Below are 24,167 nucleotides of genomic sequence, written 5' to 3' on the forward strand. Positions count from 1 at the left end.
CAAAACATCTGGAGGGCCTAAGTTTGGGGGTGCCTGGTTTAGATGGTTCACTCAAGCTTTGGTGGGTCCTAGTGTAGATCTACTTTAGTCACAGCCACTTGAGGAGACAGAGCAGTGTAGCCAAAGATAAATTGCCTGGGTTTTCAAGCCATCTAAATAGAATCCAACCTCTGCTCACTTGTCTGCTTTATTTCACCTCTCTCTACCCATTTCAACTGCACCAGAGATTCCAGCAACATCTCGAGGGCACCCCATTGGCCTCCTGAACTATAGTTTTGCTGGACAGGTAGTAAATGAGGTGGTTGATCGCAATAACACCACAGCCCCGTTTAGAAACACCACTCAGGCATTGATACAAAGTAAAGGGGCCATATGACTAGCCCTGCCCTGACACCATCCATTGTAGGTTGCCCCACTTCTTGGCATGCAGGACAACATCTGCACCAGGGGAGCCTTTGTCAAAAGCTCTTTTGACCACCAGATCCTGGGGCACAGAATGGGTGTGATGTACAAGCTTTGCTTGCAGAGATCGTTCTAGGGGGCAAACTAGAAGAAGGCTGTTGTCTCGATTATGTTCTTCCCCAGAAGTTAGACTCTGGGTTTAAGTCAGCACGTCTCATGTTATTAGTTAATCTCTGTATCAGGGAAAAAAACAAACATGTACGTTGCCCCTTGTGAATTGTGATGAATTTAGTCTGTTGCAAGTTCAGGGTTTTGGAAAGCCTCTGCTCTCATCAGCTTTCTGTGCTGTGTAACTCACGGGGGGGGGGTTATTGGGTCTCTCCTAACAAGTTACAGTGCACACATTTTCCCCAACACTGATATTATCTCCATGTAGGGAAAATGTCATGAGGGACACAGCTGTCTCTACATCAGCAGAGGGCAAGGAATCAACAGCTCTTTCCCTCCATGAATTCTGCGTCTTCCCTCTCCGTTATACCCTAGCTAATGTTTACTTTTGTAAGAGTAAATTTCTAAATTTCCCCAGCAGTGATTTATTTCCCCATTTAAAAGCATGTGGCAATGCTAGCAAGCATGCAAAAACACAGCCACCTCCTCATTGCTGCTTTCACTTTCAGAATGACTTCCTTTTAAAAAAATATATAGCAGAACAAAACTGACAGCGCAAGTCCAACTGTGGGATATTTAACTGGATAATTTCCTGGCTCAAAGGACATTAGATTATTAACTCACTTCTCAATTCTAGAGCTTTGGAACTGACAAAGTCGGAGCCAGAAACCATCCACATGACTTCAGCCTCTTTGCAAGGCTGTGTTTGCTGTATTCACAAAAAGCAAATGCTCATATTGGCACAGTAAAGGATCTGGAAAATGCAAAAGTATTTTAGGTGGGACACCAATATGCTATTTTGTAGAAACCAGATGCACTTTATAAAGATCTTCCCTTCCTTCAATTTTCCCTCTTCCTTCCTCCCGCCTACATGTTTCCTTACACTATTTTAAAAATCGCTCCCACCTTCTGTCAGCATTGGCTTGTAACGCAAAGATCCAAGATTTTGCAGATTTTGACCTCTTATTTCCATTTCTTATTCCTGACCGTTGCTGGTCTACCTGTTTCACTTTCCCTTCATCATTTCCCTTCTCATGCTCTAGTGCCTTGGCCAGGAACCAGAGCTGCCTCTAGTGCAAATGAGTTCTCCATAAAGTTCATTTATACGAAACAGCTGGATGTATCTTTATACCGAGTGACACACAAATCACACAGAAAACATCGCAACCTGGATTTGAACAATGTCCGGGGATTGCATTTATAACAATGTTAGAAATACTGTTGTACCTTGGTTGACGAACACTTTGCGACTCGAACGTTTTGGCTCCCGAACACCACAAACCTGGAAGTGAGTGTTCCGATTTGCGAATGTTCTTTGGAACGCAGACGTCCAACATGGCTTCCGCAGCTTCTGATTGGCTGCAGGAGCTTTCTGCAGCCAATCGGAAGCCGCGCCTTGATTCCCGAACGTTTTAGAAGCCGAATGGACTTCCGGAACGGATTCCATTCGACTTCCAAGGTACTACTGTAAAGATTATTTTTCTTGTATTAATATGAACAGTCATCAAAATGTCAGTGCTGTCTTAAAGTAAAGTTGGATTTTTAAGTGGAGGGGGGAAAGTCACCCTGTTTGTCTATGTACTCCCAATATCAGTACATATGTACAACTATATATAACTATGCTCTTTCAGAACCAGCCAGTTGCCAACCTTGTCTTCCTGGGCAAGGTTCTTGAGTGGCTGGTCATAAATAAGATTCAGGTGCTCTTAGAGGAAACTGGTTTTCTAGATTCATATCAATTGGAGTTCATATCAATTGGAGAAGATTTTCAATTGGAGAAGGTTTTCTAGATTCATATCAATTGGAGAAGATCAGTCTACATCCCAATTCCAAAGAAGGGCAGTGCCAAAGAATGCTCCAACTACCGCACAATTGCGCTCATTTCACACGCTAGCAAGGTTATGCTTAAAATTCTACAAGGCAGGCTTAGGCAGTATGTGGACCGAGAACTCCCAGAAGTGCAAGCTGGATTTCGAAAGGGCAGAGGAACCAGAGACCAAATAGCAAACATGCGCTGGATTATGGAGAAAGCTAGAGAGTTCCAGAAAAACGTCTACTTCTGCTTCATTGACTATGCAAAAGCCTTTGACTGTGTCGACCACAGCAAACTATGGCAAGTTCTTAAAGAAATGGGAGTGCCTGATCACCTCATCTGTCTCCTGAGAAATCTCTATGTGGGACAAGAAGCTACAGTTAGAACTGGATATGGAACAACTGAGTGGTTCAAAATTGGGAAAGGAGTACGACAAGGTTGTATATTGTCTCCCTGCTTATTTAACTTATATGCAGAATTCATCATGCGAAAGGCTGGACTAGATGAATCCCAAACTGGAATTAAGATTGCCGGAAGAAATATCAACAACCTCAGATATGCAGATGACACAAACTTGATGGCAGAAAGCGAGGAGGAATTAAAGAACCTTTTAATGAGGGTGAAAGAGGAGAGCGCAAAATATGGTCTGAAGCTCAACATCAAAAAAACCAAGATCATGGCCACTGGTCCCATCACCTCCTGGCAAATAGAAGGGGAAGAAATGGAGGCAGTGAGAGATTTTACTTTTTTGGGCTCCTTGATCACTGCAGATGGTGACAGCAGTCACGAAATTAAAAGACGCCTGCTTCTTGGGAGAAAAGCAATGACAAACCTAGACAGCATCTTAAAAAGCAGAGACATCACCTTGCCTACAAAGGTCCGTATAGTTAAAGCTATGGTTTTCCCAGTAGTGATGTATGGAAGTGAGAGCTGGACCATAAAGAAGGCTGATCGCCAAGGAATTGATGCTTTTGAATTATGGTGCTGGAGGAGACTCTTGAGAGTCCCATGGACTGCAAGAAGATCAAACCTATCCATTCTTAAGGAAATCAGCCCTGAGTGCTCCCTGGAAGGACAGGTGGTCAATACTTTGACCACCTCATGAGAAGAGAAGAATCCTTGGAAAAGACCCTGATGTTGGGAAAGATTGAGGGCACTAGGAGAAGGGGACGTCAGAGGACAAGATGGTTGGACAGTGTTCTCGAAGCTACGAACATGAGTTTGACCAAACTGCGGGGGGCAGTGCAGGACAGGAGTGCCTGGCGTGCTATGGTCCATGGGGTCACGAAGAGTCGGACACGACTAAACGACTAAACAACAACAACAACAACAATCAATTGGAGTTTAGGACCTATTTTGGCACAGAAACTGCTTTGGTCACCCTGTATGTTGACCTATGTCGAGAGAGAAACTGGGGGGAATGTGTCCTTGTTAATTCTCCTTGACTTCTCACTGGCTTCCAATGCCATTGACCATAATATCCTTCTGGAGTTAGGGTGGGTGGCACCACTTTGTGGTGGTTCAGGTCCTACTTGGATGGTCGTTTCTGGAGGGTGGTGATTGAAAAGTGCTCCTTGGCTCTGTGCAGCATTCAGTGTGGGGTTCCTCAGTTTTATACCCCATGCTGTTTGACATCGACAGGTAACAGCTGAGTGGGGTCACCCAGAGCTTTGGAATATGTTGTCAGCAATATGCTGATGACACGCAGATGTACTTCTCCTTTACATTTCCAGGTGAGAAAGTGGATGTGCTGGCCCGTTGTCTTTCCTTAGTAATGGACTGAATGAGAGCCAATAAACTGAAGCTCAATCCAGATAAGATTGAGGCACCATTAGTGGGCGGTTCCCTAGACCAGTTGGATAGGAGGCTGCCTGCTCTTGATGGGATTGCACTCCTTCTGAAGGAGTGGCTATGCAGCTTGAGGGTACTTTTCGATCCCCTGCTGTTGCTTGAGACTCAGGTGGACTCAGTAGAATGGAGTGTCTTCCATCAGCCCAGCTACACCCCTAATCAGGACAGGGATAGCTTAACTTCTGTTGCTTATGCTTTGGAAACCTCTAGGTTAGATTACTGCAATGCATTCTCTGTAGGGCCATCTCAAAGATGACTCAGAAACTTCAGCTGGTGGCGAATTCAGCGGCAAGATTGCTCAAAGGGGCAAAATGGTTTGAGCTTATAATTCCAATCCTGGCCTGACTGCACTGGCTGCCAATTAGTTTCTGGGGCCAATTCAAAGTGCTGTTTTTTGACCCGTAAGGTCTTAAGCAGCTCAGGACCATAATACATACCTTTAAGTGCCAGGCAAAAACATTTTCCTCCTCCCAGGCCTCTAGCTAATTAAACAATCTACGGCCTTTTAAATTGTGAGCAGGGGGTTGTTGTTCTTGTTATCATGGTATGTATTTTTGTGGGTTTTTGTAATATTGCAAAGCGCCCTGTGATTTTCAGAGGGAGGGTGGCGTAGACATTTGATATATAACTAAATAATTTATCCAGGACCAGCACTATTCTCCTTTTTGACAGCAGACTTTTTGTTCTGGCTGGGATGCCCCCCCACTTCTTGTTTGCCTAGTTGCAGCAGCTACATTAGCCGTTGGAAGTGCCTGCTGGTCTAAACTGCTTCTTTAGAAAGGAGCACAGCTGGACTTGTGAAAACCAGCCCATGGCAATTCAGTGTGAGAGAAAATAACCTGTAGGTCTCTTACATTTAGCACTTAGCTACTGTTCAGTCTGAATGTTGGGAGTGCGATGCCAGACCCTCGAGAAAAAGCTTTTACACTCAGAACAATAGGCAAGTGGTTAGTCATGAGCCTGAAAATGTTTTAAACTTTAATTTCCCACATAGGCAGCGGAATGGCAGATGAAAGGAGAGCCACAGACATTTGATGTATAAATGGATAAAACGGGGGAAATAAAACAAGGCTGCCAATCGTACCACTTACCTGTGAGAAAGCCCCATTGAACTCAAGCTCCATTTTACCGCTTATACAAGGAATGTACTTTCATTATGCCCCCAGGTGTCACAAGGTGAACGTAAGGTAAAGTTTAAAGGGGAATATGCAATGCACAGCAGACAATTTATTTTAACAGGATGCATCTTCTTTTCCAGGGTTTCCCAAACCTCGAGTTTCCAGCTGTTTTTAGACTTCAATTCCCATTATGCCTGACCACCAGAGGCATAGGAAGGGAGGGCGGAGGGGGCAGGCCACCTCGGGTGCCACTCTGGGAGGGGTGACAAGATGGCCCCTGCCTCCCCAGCTCTCTCTCGCTGTCTGTACGGGCTGCCTCTTGCAAGGCAACCGTACGGGCTGCCGTGCATGCACAGTCTGTATGGATTGCGCATGTGTGGCATCCCGTACGGACTACACATGTGTGGCATTCCATACGGTCGCCGCACATGCGCAGTCCATACGGGATGCCGCTTGCACGACATCCGTGAGGGCTGCCGGACATGCACACTCTATATGGGATGCCGCTTATGCGGCAGCCCATACAGTCGTCGTGCAAGCGGCAGCCAATATGGTCACCGCACACGAGCAGCAGCCCATACAGAGTGCGCATGTGCGGCATTCCGTGCGCACGCGCGGGATGCTACACATGCGTAGTCCGTTCGGGCTGCGCCGCCCCGGGTGCCGGAGAGGGTTCTTCCGCCACTGCTGACCACTGGTGCTGCTAGCCAGGGAGGGTGGGAGTTGTAGACAACTAGAAATCCAAATTTGGGAAACCCTGTTCTATTCAAATGGTACATTCACCAGCACCTGGATATGTTGACAGAACTTTTTTTTTTAAAAAAAACCAGCTAGAATCCCACTATTATGAATGAAAACTTACTCTTTCAGTTGTTTCGTTAACTTCACAACCTGGGATGCCAACGACATGCACGTCTCCACCACAACCAGGTAACGTGAGCACATGGTGTGCCCCTGGCGCTCAGCACTTTGGGAAGGTTTTTCTCCAGCATGGTTTTGCATAGTGACATTTGCTCCATATTCAACCAGAGTCTAAAATATATACATGTATAGGTCAATTAGTAGGAGCTAGGTTCATCATAGGCAGAAGGGAAGTTCCTCAACGCTAAGAGCAAACAGAACCCACTCCCATGATATATGGCAACAGGGACTAGACTAGATGGGTTTTAAAAAGGGCTATGCATAACACTGGCAGCCAAGACATGTGAAATACTGGGGAAGACGAGATGCTCTGATTAAAAGAATGGTATATTAAGCTTTGGGACTGAGAGAAGCTGAATCAAATCACCTCGTATATAAGGGAAAAGAAATATAAATAGATTTGAGGAAGAATAGAAGTCTTTTTCACACGCAAAACCCAGTACTAAAACTGGCAACCCTTTTCCTGTTTTACAAGCAGTGAGTAGTTCGTTGTAAACATATTGTTGGTCTGATTGTGAACTTGCAAATTTTGTACACTTACGTTTATGGATAACATTTATAGTTATTGAATTATTTTTTAAAGGAAATTATGGACCTGTACTGAAATGTTATTGATTATATGACTGTCTATATGTCTACATTTTAAATCAATAATTTTTTTTTTTAGGATTATACAAATTAATTGATGAGGAGATGCTATTTTGGGGACCTGGCAGTTGCTGTGGGAGCAGCCGTCCAATCCTGCTACTGCCAGCCAGAGGGCTGGACTGATTCCTACATTTCATTTCTCCACCACCACAAACCCTTACTTAATGTAGTGTACAAATGGCTGAAATTATGCTATCCTAATTAGCAGTCATATCAGATTTTGATTCTGTGCTAGTTCAGATGGTTTGCTCATGTGATAAGCACAGGACTCGATAAATCTGGTGCCACTGTAGATACTGCAACTAAATTATTAATTATGCAACGAAATATCTGGAGTGCAATCTGCTCTGTGGGTAGCTTTAAAAATTCCAAAAACATAATCTTGCAGAATGACTTAAATTTGGGATCCATGGAAACTTGATCACCTGAAGGTGTTTGTTTTCTTAAAGACTCTGAGCTGCCTGCATGACTGAGCAGTGCAGATAGTTAATCAACAAAAATATATTATTGTTTCCCCTCCTGTGCTTTGCAATTTCTGCTCATAATTAGATGACTAAGTTTTTGCTGCCGTGTTTGTCTGGTGCCACTATTATTATGGGTTACAGAATTGCAGAATAAACAATGGGTAGGTGGTTAAGATGAAATTAAAGATCTCACATGTCACCACATTCCTGGAACATTTTTGGATCCTCCCAAATGCAGAGGGGAGAGAATATGCAAATGTCCAAAGTATGAAGCCACACTCATATTTCCCCTGTAGAGAAATGTGCGAGTTCTCCCTGCATCTAGAGCAAGGGCTGGAAAGCTCCAGGCCCCTGGACTCTCTCCAAGCCACATCCCCTCTTCAGAGACTATGCATTTTGCAGGCCCTGTTCTACGCCCTCCTTATTTGCTTGGGTGGAATGTGTCTTGGTGGAATGAGTCTCTGAATTGTGATTATGTCTCTTCTTGCCTGGGTGGAGGTCTGTGTGCATCTCCAAATGACCGGGGGGGTGGGGAGCTACAGACGGAAGGAGGAATAAGTGAAAATCATGGTCCCCCCTCCATTCAATGTGCTTATATGATGTATGTGGTTTTTTATTTCACTGCTTTGTAACCCGCCCAGAGATTCAAACTCTTAAAAGTACAATGAATGACATCATAATGATGCTAAATCATGGTTTAGTGCAGGCACCCCCAAACTGCGGCCCTCCAGATGTTTTGGCCTACAACTCCCATGATCCCTAGCTAACAGGACCAGTGGTCCGGGATGATGGGGATTGCAGTTCAAAACATCTGGAGGGCTGAACTTTGGGGATGCCTGGTTTAGTGTTATGGGCAAGACCCCAAGCAAAGCCTCCAGCTCACACATCTCCTCCTTCTCATCTCACACGGCCGGGAGATAAACTTCTGCAGCGTTAAGTTTTACTTCCCACAAAATCCTGGATTGTTGTTGCATATGAACCAGAAGCTGCAGTTTATCACAAACTTCAGTCAGTTTCAAGACAAGCCAGCTTCGGGCAGGGGAGGGGTGCAGCTCAGCTGCTGCACCCCTGGTCCCCTTGCTGAATGGCCGCTTGGGCAGTCTTGGGGGTGGGATACATCTGCCAAGGGCCGTGTTGGCCAGCTGGGTTCCCCCCTACAAGGGCAGGCAGGCAGTGAAGTATGGCCCCGGTTTGTGCTCAACAGCAAGCCAGGAACTGGAAAGTGAAGCTAAACACTGGTCACATGGGTGCAGGTGAGAAGAAGGGAAAGCACATGAGCCTGAGGTTTTGCTCATGCACGCAACACTAAACCATTTAAAAAGTATATATGAATGGGGCTAGCGTCTTCTGATATAACTGATCTTCTGTTTCCATGTAACAGGCTAGTATGTTTTGGGGTGTTCTTTTTGGTTTTAAATACCTTTATTGTACATCAGAATCTATAAACATACAATGCAATACATATATCAAACAGTACAATGCACATACATTTCCTATATACATACCCAACATGAACACACCCACAGTGAATTGACTTCCAACCAATCTCGTTGTGCTAGTTTACATTTATTTAATCTGTACGCATTTCATTTTGGATGTTCTATTCTTCCAAATATTTTCCAAGCGAAGTTCGTTATATTTTCTTTATTTTCTAGATTCATTCACTGTCTGTCATGAGATCTACCTTCTCCACATAGTTTTTAAGGTATTCTTTAAATATAGTGCCAACCCCATTGTTGCATCTCCAGCATATGTCGTATCGTATAGTGGTTAGCACTCTGCATTGTGTAATGGGCTACTATGGATCTTTCACTTAGAACAACTGTCTGAAATAAATGTAGATTATTATTATTTACCTGTATACATCCCAGATACCCATGCTGGGCAGCTACATGGACCGCACTGTTGCCATCCTGATCAACTTCATCTAAAGAAATCCCTTGTTCTTGCATAAACTGAAGTAGCCACAGAAGGATTTTCTCCTACACACACATAGAGAGAAAAAGATTTAAAAATAAAATAAAATTGAAAGGTAGCTGCCATCTTCTTCTCTGTTGAAGGTATTTATAATTATGGAATATGTTCCAAGTCTTAAGATACATTTACATAACAGCTGCACCGCAGAATCTAACAGAGGAACTGCCTTAGGTATCCTTACTTATCCCATTTTAGATGCTGCTCAGATTACTTTGAGCTTTAGTAAGATCCTTAAGCATTCTCATTCTGCAATTGTAAACTCAATTAGTTAGGAGTAATCCCCACTGAATTACTTCTAAGCAAACATGCAAAGGTTTGGGCTTCATATATTAAGTATACACAAAATATTGGTACAGGTAGGCAATATTTGTAGATAAAAAATTGCTGATTGAAATGTCCTTCCTTCCTTCCTTCCTTCCTTCCTTCCTTCCTTCCTTCCTTCCTTCTTTTTTGTCCAGCATTTGGGTGAGAAAATGAAATGATTGAAAGTGCCAGGGCAAGTGATGAATAAGGGACTGGTGAAGAGCTGGCTGACAAAAAATCACCACAATGTATTGGAGAGTTGCAGTTTTTGAGGGCTACCTCATGGAGCAGATCTTAGATATTGACTTCTCAAAAGAATATTGGCCATTTTTTCAATAGGGAGTCCTCAAAATTCTGCAGCCCTCCCATAAGCTACTGCAATACTCTGTCCCTCAGTATTATCCCCTTTCTGTGTCTTCTATATTTTTACTGTATTGCATTTTCTGTGTTTTTGATCCCCACTTCCACCACGGTTTATTTTGTTTAATTTTGGTTCCGGAAGAATTCTATGATTTGCATTTTAAAATTAAATAAATTTAAATTTAAAACAAACATGTTAAAACACACACAGCAAGTTCTCAGGCAGCTGTTAAACTCCAGAAATGTCAAATATAGAAAAGTATTGATTCTCAATTGGTTTCAATATGCTAGAAATATATTTTAAGCTACTTATTTTTCATTGGGATGATCTGGACAAAATGTGATAGTTTAGAGTGCATTGCTAACTAAGTCCTATGGGGCTTACTCCCAGGTAAGAGGGGTTAGGCTAGCAGACTTTCTGTTACAAGAATGAGCCTCAGCAAATCTTGCTTTCCTCACTCCTTTGGCATGACTTTAAGGAGATTAACCAAAGTTTAGCGTGTTGCCCAAGCTCTAAACTGTGGACATTGTTAACAATGATGAGTTGGAAAAAGTCAACTTAAAAACCATGGTTTAACACTGTACACAAAACGGGCCATTATGTGTGCATTCTCACATAAGCCACAAATTGGCAAAAGCAATCAGTGAATCAGGTGAAAACAGGCAGCTATTTGGACAGCCTTATGGGGCAACTATTTCCCCCCCCCCTAATATGAGATGCACGTTGTTGTTGTTTAGTCATTTAATCGCGTCCGACTCTTCGTGACCCCATGGACCAGAGCACGCCAGGCACTCCTGTCTTCCACTGCCTCCCGCAGCTTGGTCAAACTCATGTTGGTAGCTTCGAAAACACTGTCCAACCATCTCGTCCTCTGTCGTCCCCTTCTCCTTGTGCCGTCCATCTTTCCCAATATCAGGGTCTTTTCCAGGGAGTCTTCTCTTCTCATGAGGTGGTCAAAGTATTGGAGCCTCAGCTTCACGATCTGTCCTTCCAGTGAGCACTCAGGGCTGATTTAAGAATGGATAGTTTTGATCTTCTTGCAGTCCATGGGACTCTCAAGAGTCTCCTCCAGCACCGTAATTCAAAAGCATCAATTCTTCAGCGACCAGCCTTCTTTATGGTCTAGCTCTCACTTCCATACATCACTACTGGGAAAACCATAGCTTTAACTATACGGACCTTTGTCGGGAAGGTGCACATTAATGAGAATGAAAAAAAATGTTATCCCTCTAACCCCTCTGCATGAATTCTATGAAAGGAACTTGGTTAATGTTGTCATCATTATAGCAGTTAAACTAAAGGCAACAACTGCTATGGGGAAGAAATGAAGATAGCTACAAATGTAACACTGGTTGCAACATTGAGTTGGTTAATTGATTTAAAACATTTTATGAACTAAAAAGTGTATCCTCATTCAGGCAGATTTCTTTCATTCTATTTTTGTAACATTTTATTATAGCACAACTACTGAGTGCCATTTTTGGAGATTCCTTTTCTCCTGTGTGAGAGAGAAGGCACAATGCCTCTTCCAAGATGTTATCAACTGCAATGCAGTCTTGCATTATCTAAAAAAAGGAAATAATATACCTTTTAAAAATGTGTGTCTCCCCCCCCCCACAGGCCAATTTACAATGCAATTTTAAGCATGTCTACTCAGAAGTAAGGCCTTTTGAACTCCAGGGCAAGTGCTTCTTGAATTCCAGCCTTAATTGATTTATTGATGAATTTATTGACTAAAACTCATCAACTATCTTTAACTGAATGGCATGCCTAATATATATAAAACCAACACTCACTGGGGATTTTGAATTAATCACTCCATCTCACAAAGAGGTCAGGTGGTTCTTGCTAACACATATGTCACCCAAAGAGAGACACAGAAAAACAAGAGGGAGGTGGCAGCATGTTCAGGGGAACCCCAAAGACAGCAGCAGTAATTTTTAAAAAGCCTTGTTAAAACCCCAAGGAGGTGTGTGTGTGGAGTTTCCCCACAGTCAACTGAGCATGCTCAATAATAACCAAAGGATGTTCTATGCTAACTGAGAAAGGGAAGGCTGGGGGAAAGAGGGGAATTCAGTGTCCTAGAGGAGAACATGGTTAATTGCCTGGAACTCTGAACAGGAACACATCTGTTAGAAGCAGACCCTCCAAGTGCCCTTATTTTCCAGGGACAGTCCTGGATTTACAGAATCTGTCCTGGTTCCTGATTTGACCCCGGAATGTCCCACTTTTTCTGAGGACGTCACAGTTTTCATCGGAGAAATGTTGGAAGGTGAGGCTGCATTGCAACATTTTGCTGTAGGTTTGAGTTGTACAGTGGTACCTCGACTTACGAATGACTCGACAACCAAATTTTTCGACTTACGAGTGGGGCAAATGGCCGCATGCTTACGAATTTCTCAACATCTGAACGGAAACCGCGGTGGTTTTAGATAGGGTTTTTTTGACTTGCGGATTTTTATATGGGGTTGCTTCGACTCACGAATTTTTCCGTTTCTGATGCATTCCTATGGGAAATCGCGTTTCCAATGGTGCTTTTCGACTTACGAATTTTTCGACCTATGAAGGTGCCTTTGGAACGGATTAAATTCGTAAGTCAAGGCACCATTGTATACGAAAAATACTCAAGTTCCAAACATGACAAACTTTGCCCTGTTGGGGTCAATATGTATTTTGAAAGTCTGCTTGTTTGGCAGAAAGTTCAAGTAGAAAATAAACAGGGCTGGTTTTTTTGTTTTTTGTTTTTTAAAAGTATTAAGTGAATTCAGAGTCTAGAGATACACACATTCTTGGATACATGCTTGATCCCCATCTCTTCCTGATCTCACACTTGGCAACAACTCAGTTGGCTCATTTACCATTTTTTCGGTTCAAGGATATTTCTGAAGACAGACTTGGAACTGAGGCAGGGCAAGTTTTTCTCAAGAATAAAACATCCTGTACGAGCATTGTAGGACAACATCGGCATCAATGGGCCTATTCTTTGGGTGCTTTTTTTCTCATGCCTTCCCCAGCATAGGAAGTATTTACTTAAAAAACAGGTACCATATGTGCCAAGTGCTAGAGGAAATAATTGTGCGTTGAATCCATTCAAAAACACTTCTTCTTTATAAAAATATTTCCCTTGCATTGCAGCCAAGTCTGGTGTTTACATGGGCTATCTTTTGCATGAGCAACTTTGCATAAGATGGAAAGTGTCTTGCAAATGCATGTATGTTAAAATTACTCAATATTTGTTTCTAAAGTTCCCAATACTTGAAAAAATAATATTTTTTTGGGGGGGGGAATGCAATTCCTCTCAGTGTATTAAAAAAAACCCTTATCTATGACTGGCACAGGCCACATTTCAAAATTTCACTTTTTATGGATAAGGGTAAAAAATAACTTATTGTATGGGCAACCTGAGTGAATTATCTTTTATTCATTCATTCATTGCTTTTCATAAAAAGGCAATATAAAACACATAATCACAAACAACTAATAAAAGAACAAGACTAATGAAATCCATAGAACCAACACATAATTTTGGTCTCAATGAGATAATACATTATTCAGCAAATCATAGGTCTCGAAGAGGACCTTAAAACAACACTGGCCATTTTTGTGAAGGTCTGGATGAAAAGATACATGTTAAGTAATTGGCAAAATGGGAAAAACAAAGACAATGCGTCATTAGAGACAAAGAGGGTGCCACAACTGAGAAGGCCCTAGTTTGGATCATCATCACCCCTCTGACATTGCCTGAAGGCTATAAGAAATGTCCCTTCCAGGGATCTCAATGGTCAGACTAACACACATTGCATTAAAACAAGAATTCAAAATGTAACTGTACCTGCCCATAGCAACCTGCATAGTGAATAAGGCTTGGGTGGTCTTTTGAGCAACTTAATTCTGCAATGGCTTCTGTTTCACTCACCATCCATCTCACACACTCCAGCTGGCCATTCTAAGGAGAAGAAAATGAAGATGTAAATTTTTTTGTACATTTATACTTAATTTTAAATCTTTTTGTGTGTATGTGCATGGGAAACATATTTTCTATTGAACATTGTAATCGCAGTGATTGTAGGCCTATTTACAGGCACTGGAATTCACAGGTCATTTCTGAAACACAATTTTTATTTAGTTCTATGGGGCTTAAATATAAAAACAGTCTTGAATACAGCAGCAGTGTTTGCTTAATGACGTCCCTTCTGAAATTCCTATAAATCCTGCATACAGTGGAACCTCGGTTTATGAACACCTCGGTTTATGAATTTTCGGTTTACGAACGCCACGGACCCATCTGGAACGGATTAATTCACTTTCCATTACTTTCAATGGGAAAGTTCGCTTCCGTTTATGAACGCTTCAGTTTATGAACAGACTTCCGGAACCAATTACACCCATGCTTCGGGTTAAGTACACTTCAGGTTGAGTACTCCGCGGACCCGTCTGGAACGGATTAATCCACTTTCCATTACTTTCAATGGGAAAGTTCACTTCAGTTTATGAACAGACTTCCGGAACCAATTGTGTTCATAAACTGATGTACCACTGTATATCCCTTTGCAAATACTTGTTTATTTCATATTCACCCCATTCATAATCTATTGTCATCTGTTCTCTCATCTACATTTCATATGATTTCTTTTTTTATTTAAAAAATCCCTATTTTAGTTTTTTTATTAAAAAGTTGCCTTTCAGGACGGAGTCCCGTCAGGATGGCTTATAGAACACCATAAGACGTAAAAATCCTCACATAGTTTTATGTATAAAAAAATACTCACATAGTTTTAAAAATGTAGATGAGAGAACAGAACACAGAACAGAAAGGCAGATGCACTGATATTATAAATGAATTTGAATAACACAATTAACAACATTTTGCAATCAAATACACCTCCACTTAGAAATTCAATCAGGCTTACTCCTAGGTAAGTGAATATAGATTGGCATCCTTCATTTGTACAGTGGTACCTCAACTTACGAATTTAATCCGTTCCGAACGGACCTTCATAAGTCGAAAAATTTGTAAGTCGAAGCCAATGGGGGGAAAAACTAATAAAAATCGTAAGTCGATAAAATCCTATCTAAACCGCATCCAAAATGGCGGATGGAACTCCATCCGTAACTCGAAACATTAGTAAGTCGAATTATTCGTAAGTCAAGGTACCACTGTAATCCTAAACACACATAACTAGGAGTAACTTTTGAGTAAGTATACTCTTGCACACCACCCCAATCTCTGAGCCGTGTGAGATTACAGGGATTCCTTACCCAGGGTTCAGTTTCCTGGGAATGAGGAACAGCAGAGACTGTGGTGTCTTTATGATATATGGCTTAGTTACACATATAGACAACCTGAGCCTACAATGGAAGGGCCCACAGCATTAACACTCCAAGGGGGCCTTGCTTCTCTCATGGCCAAAGCCTTGGATTCCACTAGAGATCAGACCTGAACATACTTCCAAGCTTTTCCTAAAAGGGAGATAAAATTCAAGGAACCTGCCATTCCTATTTTGTGCTTTTTCCAAAACCACTTGCTTTTACCCTGCGAAAGTGGCCCCAGTATTTTGCTTCATTTTCAGAATATCCCAAGAGAAGTTTAACTCCATCATTGTCCTTCCTGTGCACACCGCTGTATTTTACAAGGGCACGGCAGTGCTATAAAACGTAGTGTTTTCTTGTATTACAGATTTTCCTGTAGTCTGAACTTTCTTCCAGATGACATTAATTATTTTTTGTTTCTGACAGGTTGCCTGCTGTTCTCCACAAGAGGTAAATGTTTACTTTCCCGTGATATTCCAAAGTGGTTTTGATATCTAAGACGTTTCAGCTCTGGCTGTGGCACATTAAAGTAGACACTGCATAAGAAACACCCAGGAGTATCAGCAGCCTTCACATATGTACCTTTCATCTCATTCATCTTCCTTAATACACTCATATTATTACAGCATAATCAACTTGTGCCTCAGGTTTGATTCTGGAAATAAGGGTTTTCAAAACAAAAAACCTGAGTCAGTTAGCATACTGTTGCACCGTGGAATCATAGTGGAACCCCTTAATGTGTGGATGGGAAATTGTCACAGGTATGTGATAAAACTGATAATCTGTGGTTGCAGATGAAGCTGCTTGAATGACCTGCTTCTAAAGAATGTTGCTTGGAACATAGCTGGATCTCACAATGGTTTGCTTTGAAAACTCTCCCAAAACCAAAAATAAAAAGCATCAGCCAGTGATGGCTTTGTACTCTGCTCAATGGCAACCAACCAGGCAGTGAATGGTCACCAACCAACTCACAGGAGAAGGTCTCTGAAGAAGTGTGCATGCACATGAAAGCTCATACTAATAATAAACTTAGTTGGTCTCTAAGGTGCTACCAGAAGGAACTTTTTAAATTTTGTGTGGAACCCAGTTCAGCTACTGATTGATTGATTGTGTGCTGACCTTTAAAGCCCTAAACGGCCTCAGTCCAGTATACCTGAAGGAGTGTCTCCACCCCCATCATTCTGCCCGGACACTGAGGTCCAGCGCCAAGGGCCTTCTGGCGGTTCCCTCGCTGCGAGAAGTCAAGTTACAGGGAACCAGGCAGAGGACCTTCTCAGTAGTGACACCCGCCCTGTGGAACACCCTCCCATCAGAGAGATAAACAACTACCTGACATTTAGAAAATATCTAAAGGCAGCCCTGTTTAGGGAAGTTTTTAATCTGTGATATTTGATGTATTTTAATGTTTGTTGGAAGCCGCCCAGAGTGGCAGGGGAAGCCCAGCCAGATGGGCGGGGTATAAATAATAATAATAATAATAATAATAATAATAATAATAATAATAATAATAAATAATAAATTATTATTATTATTATTATTATTATTATTATTATTATTACAGTACATTGTTTATTGCTTTCATTTTATGGATCAATGGTCTCATTAGATAATAAAATCAATGTTAAAATGCTGTTTTAGGGGTTGTTTTTAAAAGTCTGGAATGGATTAATCCATTTTTCATTACTTTCTATGGGAAAGTGCGCCTTGGTTTTGGAACACTTTGGTTTTGGAACGGACTTCCAGAAGGGATTAAATTTGAGAACCAAGGTACCACTGTACTCTTATATAGCTGCAGGTTATTACAATAATCCTGCCAGTGTTTTTATCTGTTTACAATTTGTCTGTAAATATTCAATAAACCATTTCCATGGAATCCACTGCCTTCTCTCATGCCCTCCAATGGTTTGCCCCGCTTTGCCCAACGGCCAAGTGAAACTTCTACAGCTGCTGGGTTAAAGCGAGGCGGCTCACCTCAAACGAGGCTGGTCTGGAGTGTCGTGAGAGGGTGGCAAACGACTATTTGATTTAATGACTCGGCTCTGGTATTGGAAGGGAAATCCCTCTTGGCTCTGGCACAAATTCAGACTTGCCCATAGGAAAGATCAACAAATGGGGTTTCAAAAGAATTCCCAGTTGCATTAAGATCTTCAATTAATGGAGAGAATCCATGGGAAAGGAAAGAAGAGAGAAGGATGCTACATATTCTATCCAGAGATGCCTTGCTGCTCCAAAGAACTGCCCTGCACACGCTCCCCCCCCACGCCAAGAGGTTGGGGAGCTGTGCGCACGGCCGGCCAGCTGGGGGGCGGGCACGCTGCTCCCTGGCTGCTTGGTGGTGGCTGTGGTGAGTGTGCTGTGCGTCTGCCTCCTGGCTGGTTTGCAGCCCATGCTCCTTGGCTGCTTTTATCAGCATATGGTAAAAGGTTGCGAAGATGGGCCGCACTTTAGCTTTTCAGGGTTCAAAATTGGGGGGAAAAGTGTGGCTTATATTTGGGCCAATACGGTAGTAAACCCCTTCTCCGTGAATTTGTGTTATTCTCTTTTGAAAGCCATCTCTGCCTCCCGTGGAAGCAAATTCCATAGTTTAACCATGCGCTGCGTGAGAGCTGGACCATAAAGAAGGCTGATCGCCGAAGAATTGATGCTTTTGAATTATGGTGCTGGAGGAGACTCTTGAGAGTCCCATGGACTGCAAGAAGATCAAACCTATCCATTCTTAAGGAAATCAGCCCTGAGTGCTCCCTGGAAGGACAGATTGTGAAGCTGAGGCTCCAATACTTTGGCCACCTCATGAGAAGAGAAGAATCCTTGGAAAAGACCCTGATGTTGGGAAAGATTGAGGGCACTAGGAGAAGGGGACGACAGAGGACGAGATGGTTGGACAGTGCTCTCGAAGCTACGAACATGAGTTTGACCAAACTGCAGGAGGCAGTGCAAGACAGGAGTGCCTGGCGTGCTATGGTCCATGGGGTCACGAAGAGTCGGACACGACTAAACGACTAAACAACAACAACAACCATGCGCTGCGTAAGGAAGTACTTCCTTTTTGTTTGTCTCTTACCTTAAAGAGGGCTTTCACCAGATAATTAATTAAGCCTACAATCATTTCAATGGGGCTGGGGTCCTGGACCTAAACTAACTAGAAATGGTTGACAGACAGGCAGCTGGGGTGGGTCCTTGGTCGGTGGTGTTGCGGGCAGGGGTGCCATGGCTTCTGGGTCCTGCCGGTGGAAAGGAACTCAGGAGCTGGTTGGCAGGCGTGCGGCTCCCCCAGCCACCGCCTCTTCCCTTAAAGAGGGCTTTGACCCGATAATAGATTGAAGTAATTAAACCTACAATCGTTTTGCTGAGATCACTCTAGTGCACTCTAGGGACAGTCGTCGTCTGTTGAACAAGTTTCAAATCATAAGAGGCCAGCTGGTTGGTGGCCCACGCTCCCCAGCCGCTTTCAGCAGCATATGGTAAAGAGTCGCGGATATAGGCCACACTTTAACTTTTCGGGGTCTGAAATTGGAAAAAAAAGGTGCGGCTTATATTTGGGAGTGCTTCCTTTTATTTGTCTCTTACCTTAAAGAGGGATTTGAGCAGAGAATAGATAAAAATAATCAAATCGACAATCATTTTGATGATTTGGTACACTCAAGCACCAGTAATCAACTGCTGGTTGTCATCTGTTGAGCAAGCTTCAAATCATAAGGGGACAGAGAGAAGAAAGGTGATTGGCTGAGTAGATGATGATGTCATAGGTGGGTTCTATTGAGTCATTGTATATTCATATCTCAACATCTGCTTCTTGGGAGAGTCAGCAGAAATTGTAGTTTGAAAAAGAGTCTGGGTTACCAACTGACTGTATCTTGGTCTCCTTTTTTGCCTTTCAAAAAGGACCAGCCTGTGGAGCTCTACCAGTGAAATATGTTATTTGCATGGATTTAAACATGGATTTAAACATGATCATGTACTCATTAAAAAAAAGAAGGTAAAGGACCCCTGACAGTTAAGTCTAGTCGCAGCTGACTCTGGGGTTGCGGTGCTCATCTCGCTTTATAGGCCGAGGGAGCCAGCGTTGTTCCGGGTCATGTGGCCAGCATGACTAAGCCGCTTTTGGCGCAACAGAACACCGAAACCAGAGCAGCGCATGGAAACATCTTCCCACTGGAGTGGTACCTATTTATCTACTTGCACTTTTTGGCATTGCTTTCAAACTGCTAGGTTGGCAGGAGCTGGGACTGAGCAACAGGAGCTTACCCCGTTGCGGGGATTCGAACCGCCAACCTTCTGATCGGCAAGCCCAAGAGGCTCAGTGGTTTAGACCACAGCGCCACCTGCGTCCCTCATGTACTCATTACTGGAGATCAAACTACTGTTAGATATAGCTACAAGGCCCTTAGTTCAAAATATGGCAACGGTAGGAACGGTTCTTTGTAACCACATACCACATTGTGAATTTTGGCCCTAATAAAGTTTTTATGTTACAGCGTCATAGAAACAAACCATTTCCATTCTTTTATAAAAAGTTTGTTATCTTGATTTCTTATTCTTCCAGTAAGTTTCACCATTTCTGCATATTCCATAAGTTTTTGTATCCATTCTTCCCTTGCTGGGACTTCTTCTTCTTTCCATCTTTGGGCAAGTAACATTCTTGCTGCTGTAGTCACATCTTATGTATGTTTTTATGGGCTCAAAACGTTTACTAGTGGGCTCCTTTGGGAGGGCAGGCAGGATATAAATCAAATAAGTAGTAGAAACAGTGGGTGCTACACAGCAGCTCTAGGAGGAGGCAAGTGCTGCGTTCAGCGCTGTTCAGGTATTGCTCCAAACCTGCAGAGAGGCAGTGCTGTATTCTGCAACAAGTTTAAACAACACTCCCCCCCCCCCGCACCACTGCTTTTTTAAATTTTGGAAAGAAACTGGGTTCCCAGGCCAATTTCGAGTTTGGCCTTTAGACACCGTAGGAAGTCACATTACCTTTATTGCTAAGCCAGCAGGGGTTAGCTGCTCGCTGTTCCGCTCATTCAAGCAGTCTTCGCCCATCAGAGACGTGAGATGCTGTAGGCATTCTGCATGCCCCTGTGATGCGGCAACATGCAAAAGGTTGTTGCCATTTTCATCGTGGATTTTGTCCAGGTTGTCAGCTGCGAGGTGGGGCTGTGCAAAAGTCGGCATGGGAGAGTTAGTAACTTAATTCGATATTAGCCCATTTTAGCAGCTACTAAGGTTTATGTGTCTGCAAATAAATAAAATACTGATTGAATGGCCTGTTGTCTACCTAGTTGGCTTGTACAACTGCCCATTCGAGGAGACCTATATTTACCCTTTTTTTTAGGTTGCTAGAAGGACCAGCACATCACATAGACTAGGGGTAAGCCAAGGTGGTCCCTTCCAGATATTTTGAACTATAGCTCCCATCAGCCTCAAACAGCATGGCTAATGGTTGGGGAACTATGGGAGCAACATATGGAGGTCATCAAGTTAGCAAACTCTCTCTCTCTCTCTCTCTGGTGTATATGTCTATATATATAGAGAGAGAGACTGAGTACAACCATTGACAAAGGAAATGCAACAGTCTCAGTTTTCTTTCATTGATCACATTTAATTTACAGACAAAGGTAAAGATACAGACTATGAGAGTCTTGTAAAAATAATCAACAGACAGATATACGGTCAAGTTTGAGATGGTCCTGGAAAACGTGCTTTTTGCCCCATCCCTCTGCTCACTTTGGCTGCTCTATCCTTCTCCCTCCCTGAGTAGGGTGCAGGCTGAATTGCCTGCCTTATTTTACTGTATGAAGTGACAGAGTTTTCTTTAAATGCTATGTCATAAAATCACCACATGCCCACTTGACTCTGTGATGACATGTATTCACATGGTGTTCCTAGGAAGTGCTGCCAGGCTGCCAGTCGCCACACAGAGCCCTGCACTGCCGCAAGTGTGTGCGCGCAAGGCTTTAAAAGAAGCCTAGTCTTGCATGTACTCACAGCAATGCAGAGCTTTCTGCCACTGTGGCAGAATTTCGTGGGGAACTCGTGGGCAGCCTGGGAAGTGCCTGCCAGGCTAGAAGCCAGCTTGAGACTTCTGTGCTGCTGCGACGATGAATACGATGCAGGCATAATTTTTATTACACAGCATTGAAAAATAAACACCCCTTATAGCCATGGGGCTGCTTGAGTGTTTGAGGGAACCTCTGGGCTGCATGGGACTCCAAGCATGCGCCCATTAGTCCAGTCTTAGTGGTGCCACTGTCTACACAACAAACAAACACACCCAAATACAGGTGCTATTTGGGTCTCTTTATTTGTTGTGCATGGGGCCAAATAACCCATTAGGGATGCACTAATAATGCTAAATCATTGAGCACCTCTCTGACTTTGCATACCTTTCTGACTAAGATCCGTTGGAAGAGACTCTGAGAACTGTGTCCTGTATCACTTTCATTGCTGCATTCTTCCACCCCCTACGCAACTCTTGCTGGTAATCTCACTTGCTGTATGGATTTAAGAGTTCTTTACTATATGGGAGCAACTCTTTCTGAGCCTTGGCTCCAGGGGTGATTAGAGGCTTTGTTATGGAGTCTCTCTTTTGTGAGAGGCAATATCAAAACTATTTGGATTTGCACAGAGTGCTGTTTCATTACAGCCCATTTTAAAAGTTTTCCAAGCATTACAGTCACTAACTGATACAAATAACTGTTGTAGTAATTGGCCATGTACACATCCCCGCTGGGAGTCAAGAACCTGGCTGTGTACCACCATGTTATAAGAATTCTTAGCAAAAGAACAAAAATAAAATAAAAGTGGATCTACATAGATTCTGTAAAGGTAAAGGTAAAGGGACCCCTGACCATTAGGTCCAGTCGTGACCGACTCTGGGGTTGCGTGCTCATCTCGCATTATTGGCCGAGGGAGCCGGCGTATAGCTTCCAGGTCATGTGGCCAGCATGACAAAGCCGCTTCTGGCAAACCAGAGCAGCACATGGAAACACCGTTTACCTTCCTGCTGTAGCAGTTCCTATTTATCTACTTGCATTTTGACATGCTTTCGAACTGCTAGGTTGGCAGGAGCTGGGACCAAGCAACGGGAGCTCACCCCGTCACAGGGATTCGAACCGCCGACCTTCTGATCAGCAAGTCCTAGGCTCAGTGGTTTAACCACGGCGCCACCTGGGTCCCTTAGATTCTATGGTGCCCTTAGATTCTGTACAGCAGTGTTTCTCAACCAGTGTGCCTCCAGATGTTTTGGGACTACAACTCCCATCATCCCTAGCTAGCAAGACCAGTGGTCAGGAATGATGGGAGTTGTAGTCCCAAAACATCTGGAGGCACACTGGTTGAGAAACACTGCTGTACAGTATATCTATGTGATACATCATCTAATCCTATCCTGCTGTCTGTACCTAAAACTCCTAATTAAATTATGATAAATATAATATAGTCCTTTAAAAGGGGGTAGGAGGACCCACAAAAGTGTCCTTCTGAAAAGGCACTAGTTAGGATTTATAGTGTTCTAAGCATTCCTCCAATAGCGGAGTTATTCCGATAGATTCTTTGTGAGTTCCCTCAGCTCCTTCTAACTTTAATATGTGAGCACAATCAAAAGATTGGAAGTAATGATTTAGAGCTTGAGACATGCTGTCTAATATCCTAAGTCAAGGAGTAGACATCTATAATGTTTCAAACAAAGGAAAGAAAATAATTGGAATGCCCCGGAGGATTAAGAAGAAGAAAAAAACCCCAACCCTAGAGTTTCCTTCCAGACTGGTGAAGCATTGGATTGAATTAATTGTATAATGTCACTCAGTTTTATGAAGGCAGTTCTGGAATAGGCATGAACGAATATTGATCTGCTGCAGTACGACAGCTCCTATGTTCCTATGGGAATGCCCTTAAAACAATATAAGGTTACATTATGTTGTACTGTTCTTTGTGTACTAATCCGTCAGATAAAGGAAAATGCAAGCCAGTACCACCATAGGATTGCTCTTCATATTTGACATTAGAAACAGACCCAAACATTATTATTTTTATTTGCATGGCATCTTCTATATTACGTTCCAGAAGCAATATGTCTTTCAGCTTTTCGCTTTACTAGAATATGAAAACTTCAGCTCGTCTGAAGGAGCAAGAAATGTTATAAAGCATTAACTACGAGAATCCCACTGGGCCAAGCGCTGCACTAGACTGAAGATATCATGCCTGATAATTATTATAAGAAAAAAAGCAACAGATTACGAATAGCCGAAGAAACAAATAGAGAGGGAAAAGCAAAATAAACTGTGATGAGAATATTTGGATACATTGCAATCTTAGTTTCTACTTAGTACTTTCGTATAGAGAAAAGAAGGGACTGTCCTTATTTTTCCTTTAAGGGCTTAAAGGAAAAAAGCAAGGGTTTTTTGGTCTCACAGCTGACTATTTTTTATTATTACTGTGCAATTGAATACTAGCCCCTATTTTTTTAAGCTCTCTGTTTTTGTGTTTGCTGCTGCATTCATGATCTGTCTCTGTCCTGCTTTAGGTAAAAGCTGTAGGTAAAACATAAACAAAAGTAGGCACGAAGTAATGAATATGAATGCAGATAAGGCTTGCTTCCCCCCCAACCTTGTTAGCTTACATCTAGTTGCTCTGGAAACGCTGTTTAATGATGTTTTATCACAAAGCTGTAACTAGCTAAAATCTCCATGTGGGTCAGAGGCCAATTGGGGCTTCTGTGTGAGCTCCTGTTCATGAAAGCTGTTGCAATAAGCTGGGGTAAACACTCTTGAATATTAATCAGAACACACAACAGAAGCCTCTCTGTTACTATTATTGGCCTCTGAGTAGGAACAGAGTTAATC

General features: G+C 42.7%; 1 protein-coding gene across 2 annotated transcripts in view; it reads right to left on the reverse strand.

The window, feature by feature from the left end:
- Nucleotides 1-24,167, reverse strand: part of SNCAIP (synuclein alpha interacting protein) — a 118,632-nt gene that overhangs the window by 15,141 nt on the left and 79,324 nt on the right. For both annotated transcript variants that reach the window (XM_060280139.1, XM_035099666.2), the window contains exons 5-8: nt 20,302-20,481; nt 13,859-13,972; nt 9,242-9,367; nt 6,215-6,384 (exon numbers count right to left, since the gene is read on the reverse strand). In XM_060280139.1, coding sequence (XP_060136122.1) covers nt 6,215-6,384; nt 9,242-9,367; nt 13,859-13,972; nt 20,302-20,481 — 590 coding nt within the window. The remainder of the gene's footprint in view (nt 1-6,214; nt 6,385-9,241; nt 9,368-13,858; nt 13,973-20,301; nt 20,482-24,167) is intronic.

Source organism: Zootoca vivipara, chromosome 11, assembly GCF_963506605.1.
Source record: "Zootoca vivipara chromosome 11, rZooViv1.1, whole genome shotgun sequence".
Taxonomy (NCBI): Eukaryota; Metazoa; Chordata; class Lepidosauria; order Squamata; family Lacertidae; genus Zootoca; species Zootoca vivipara.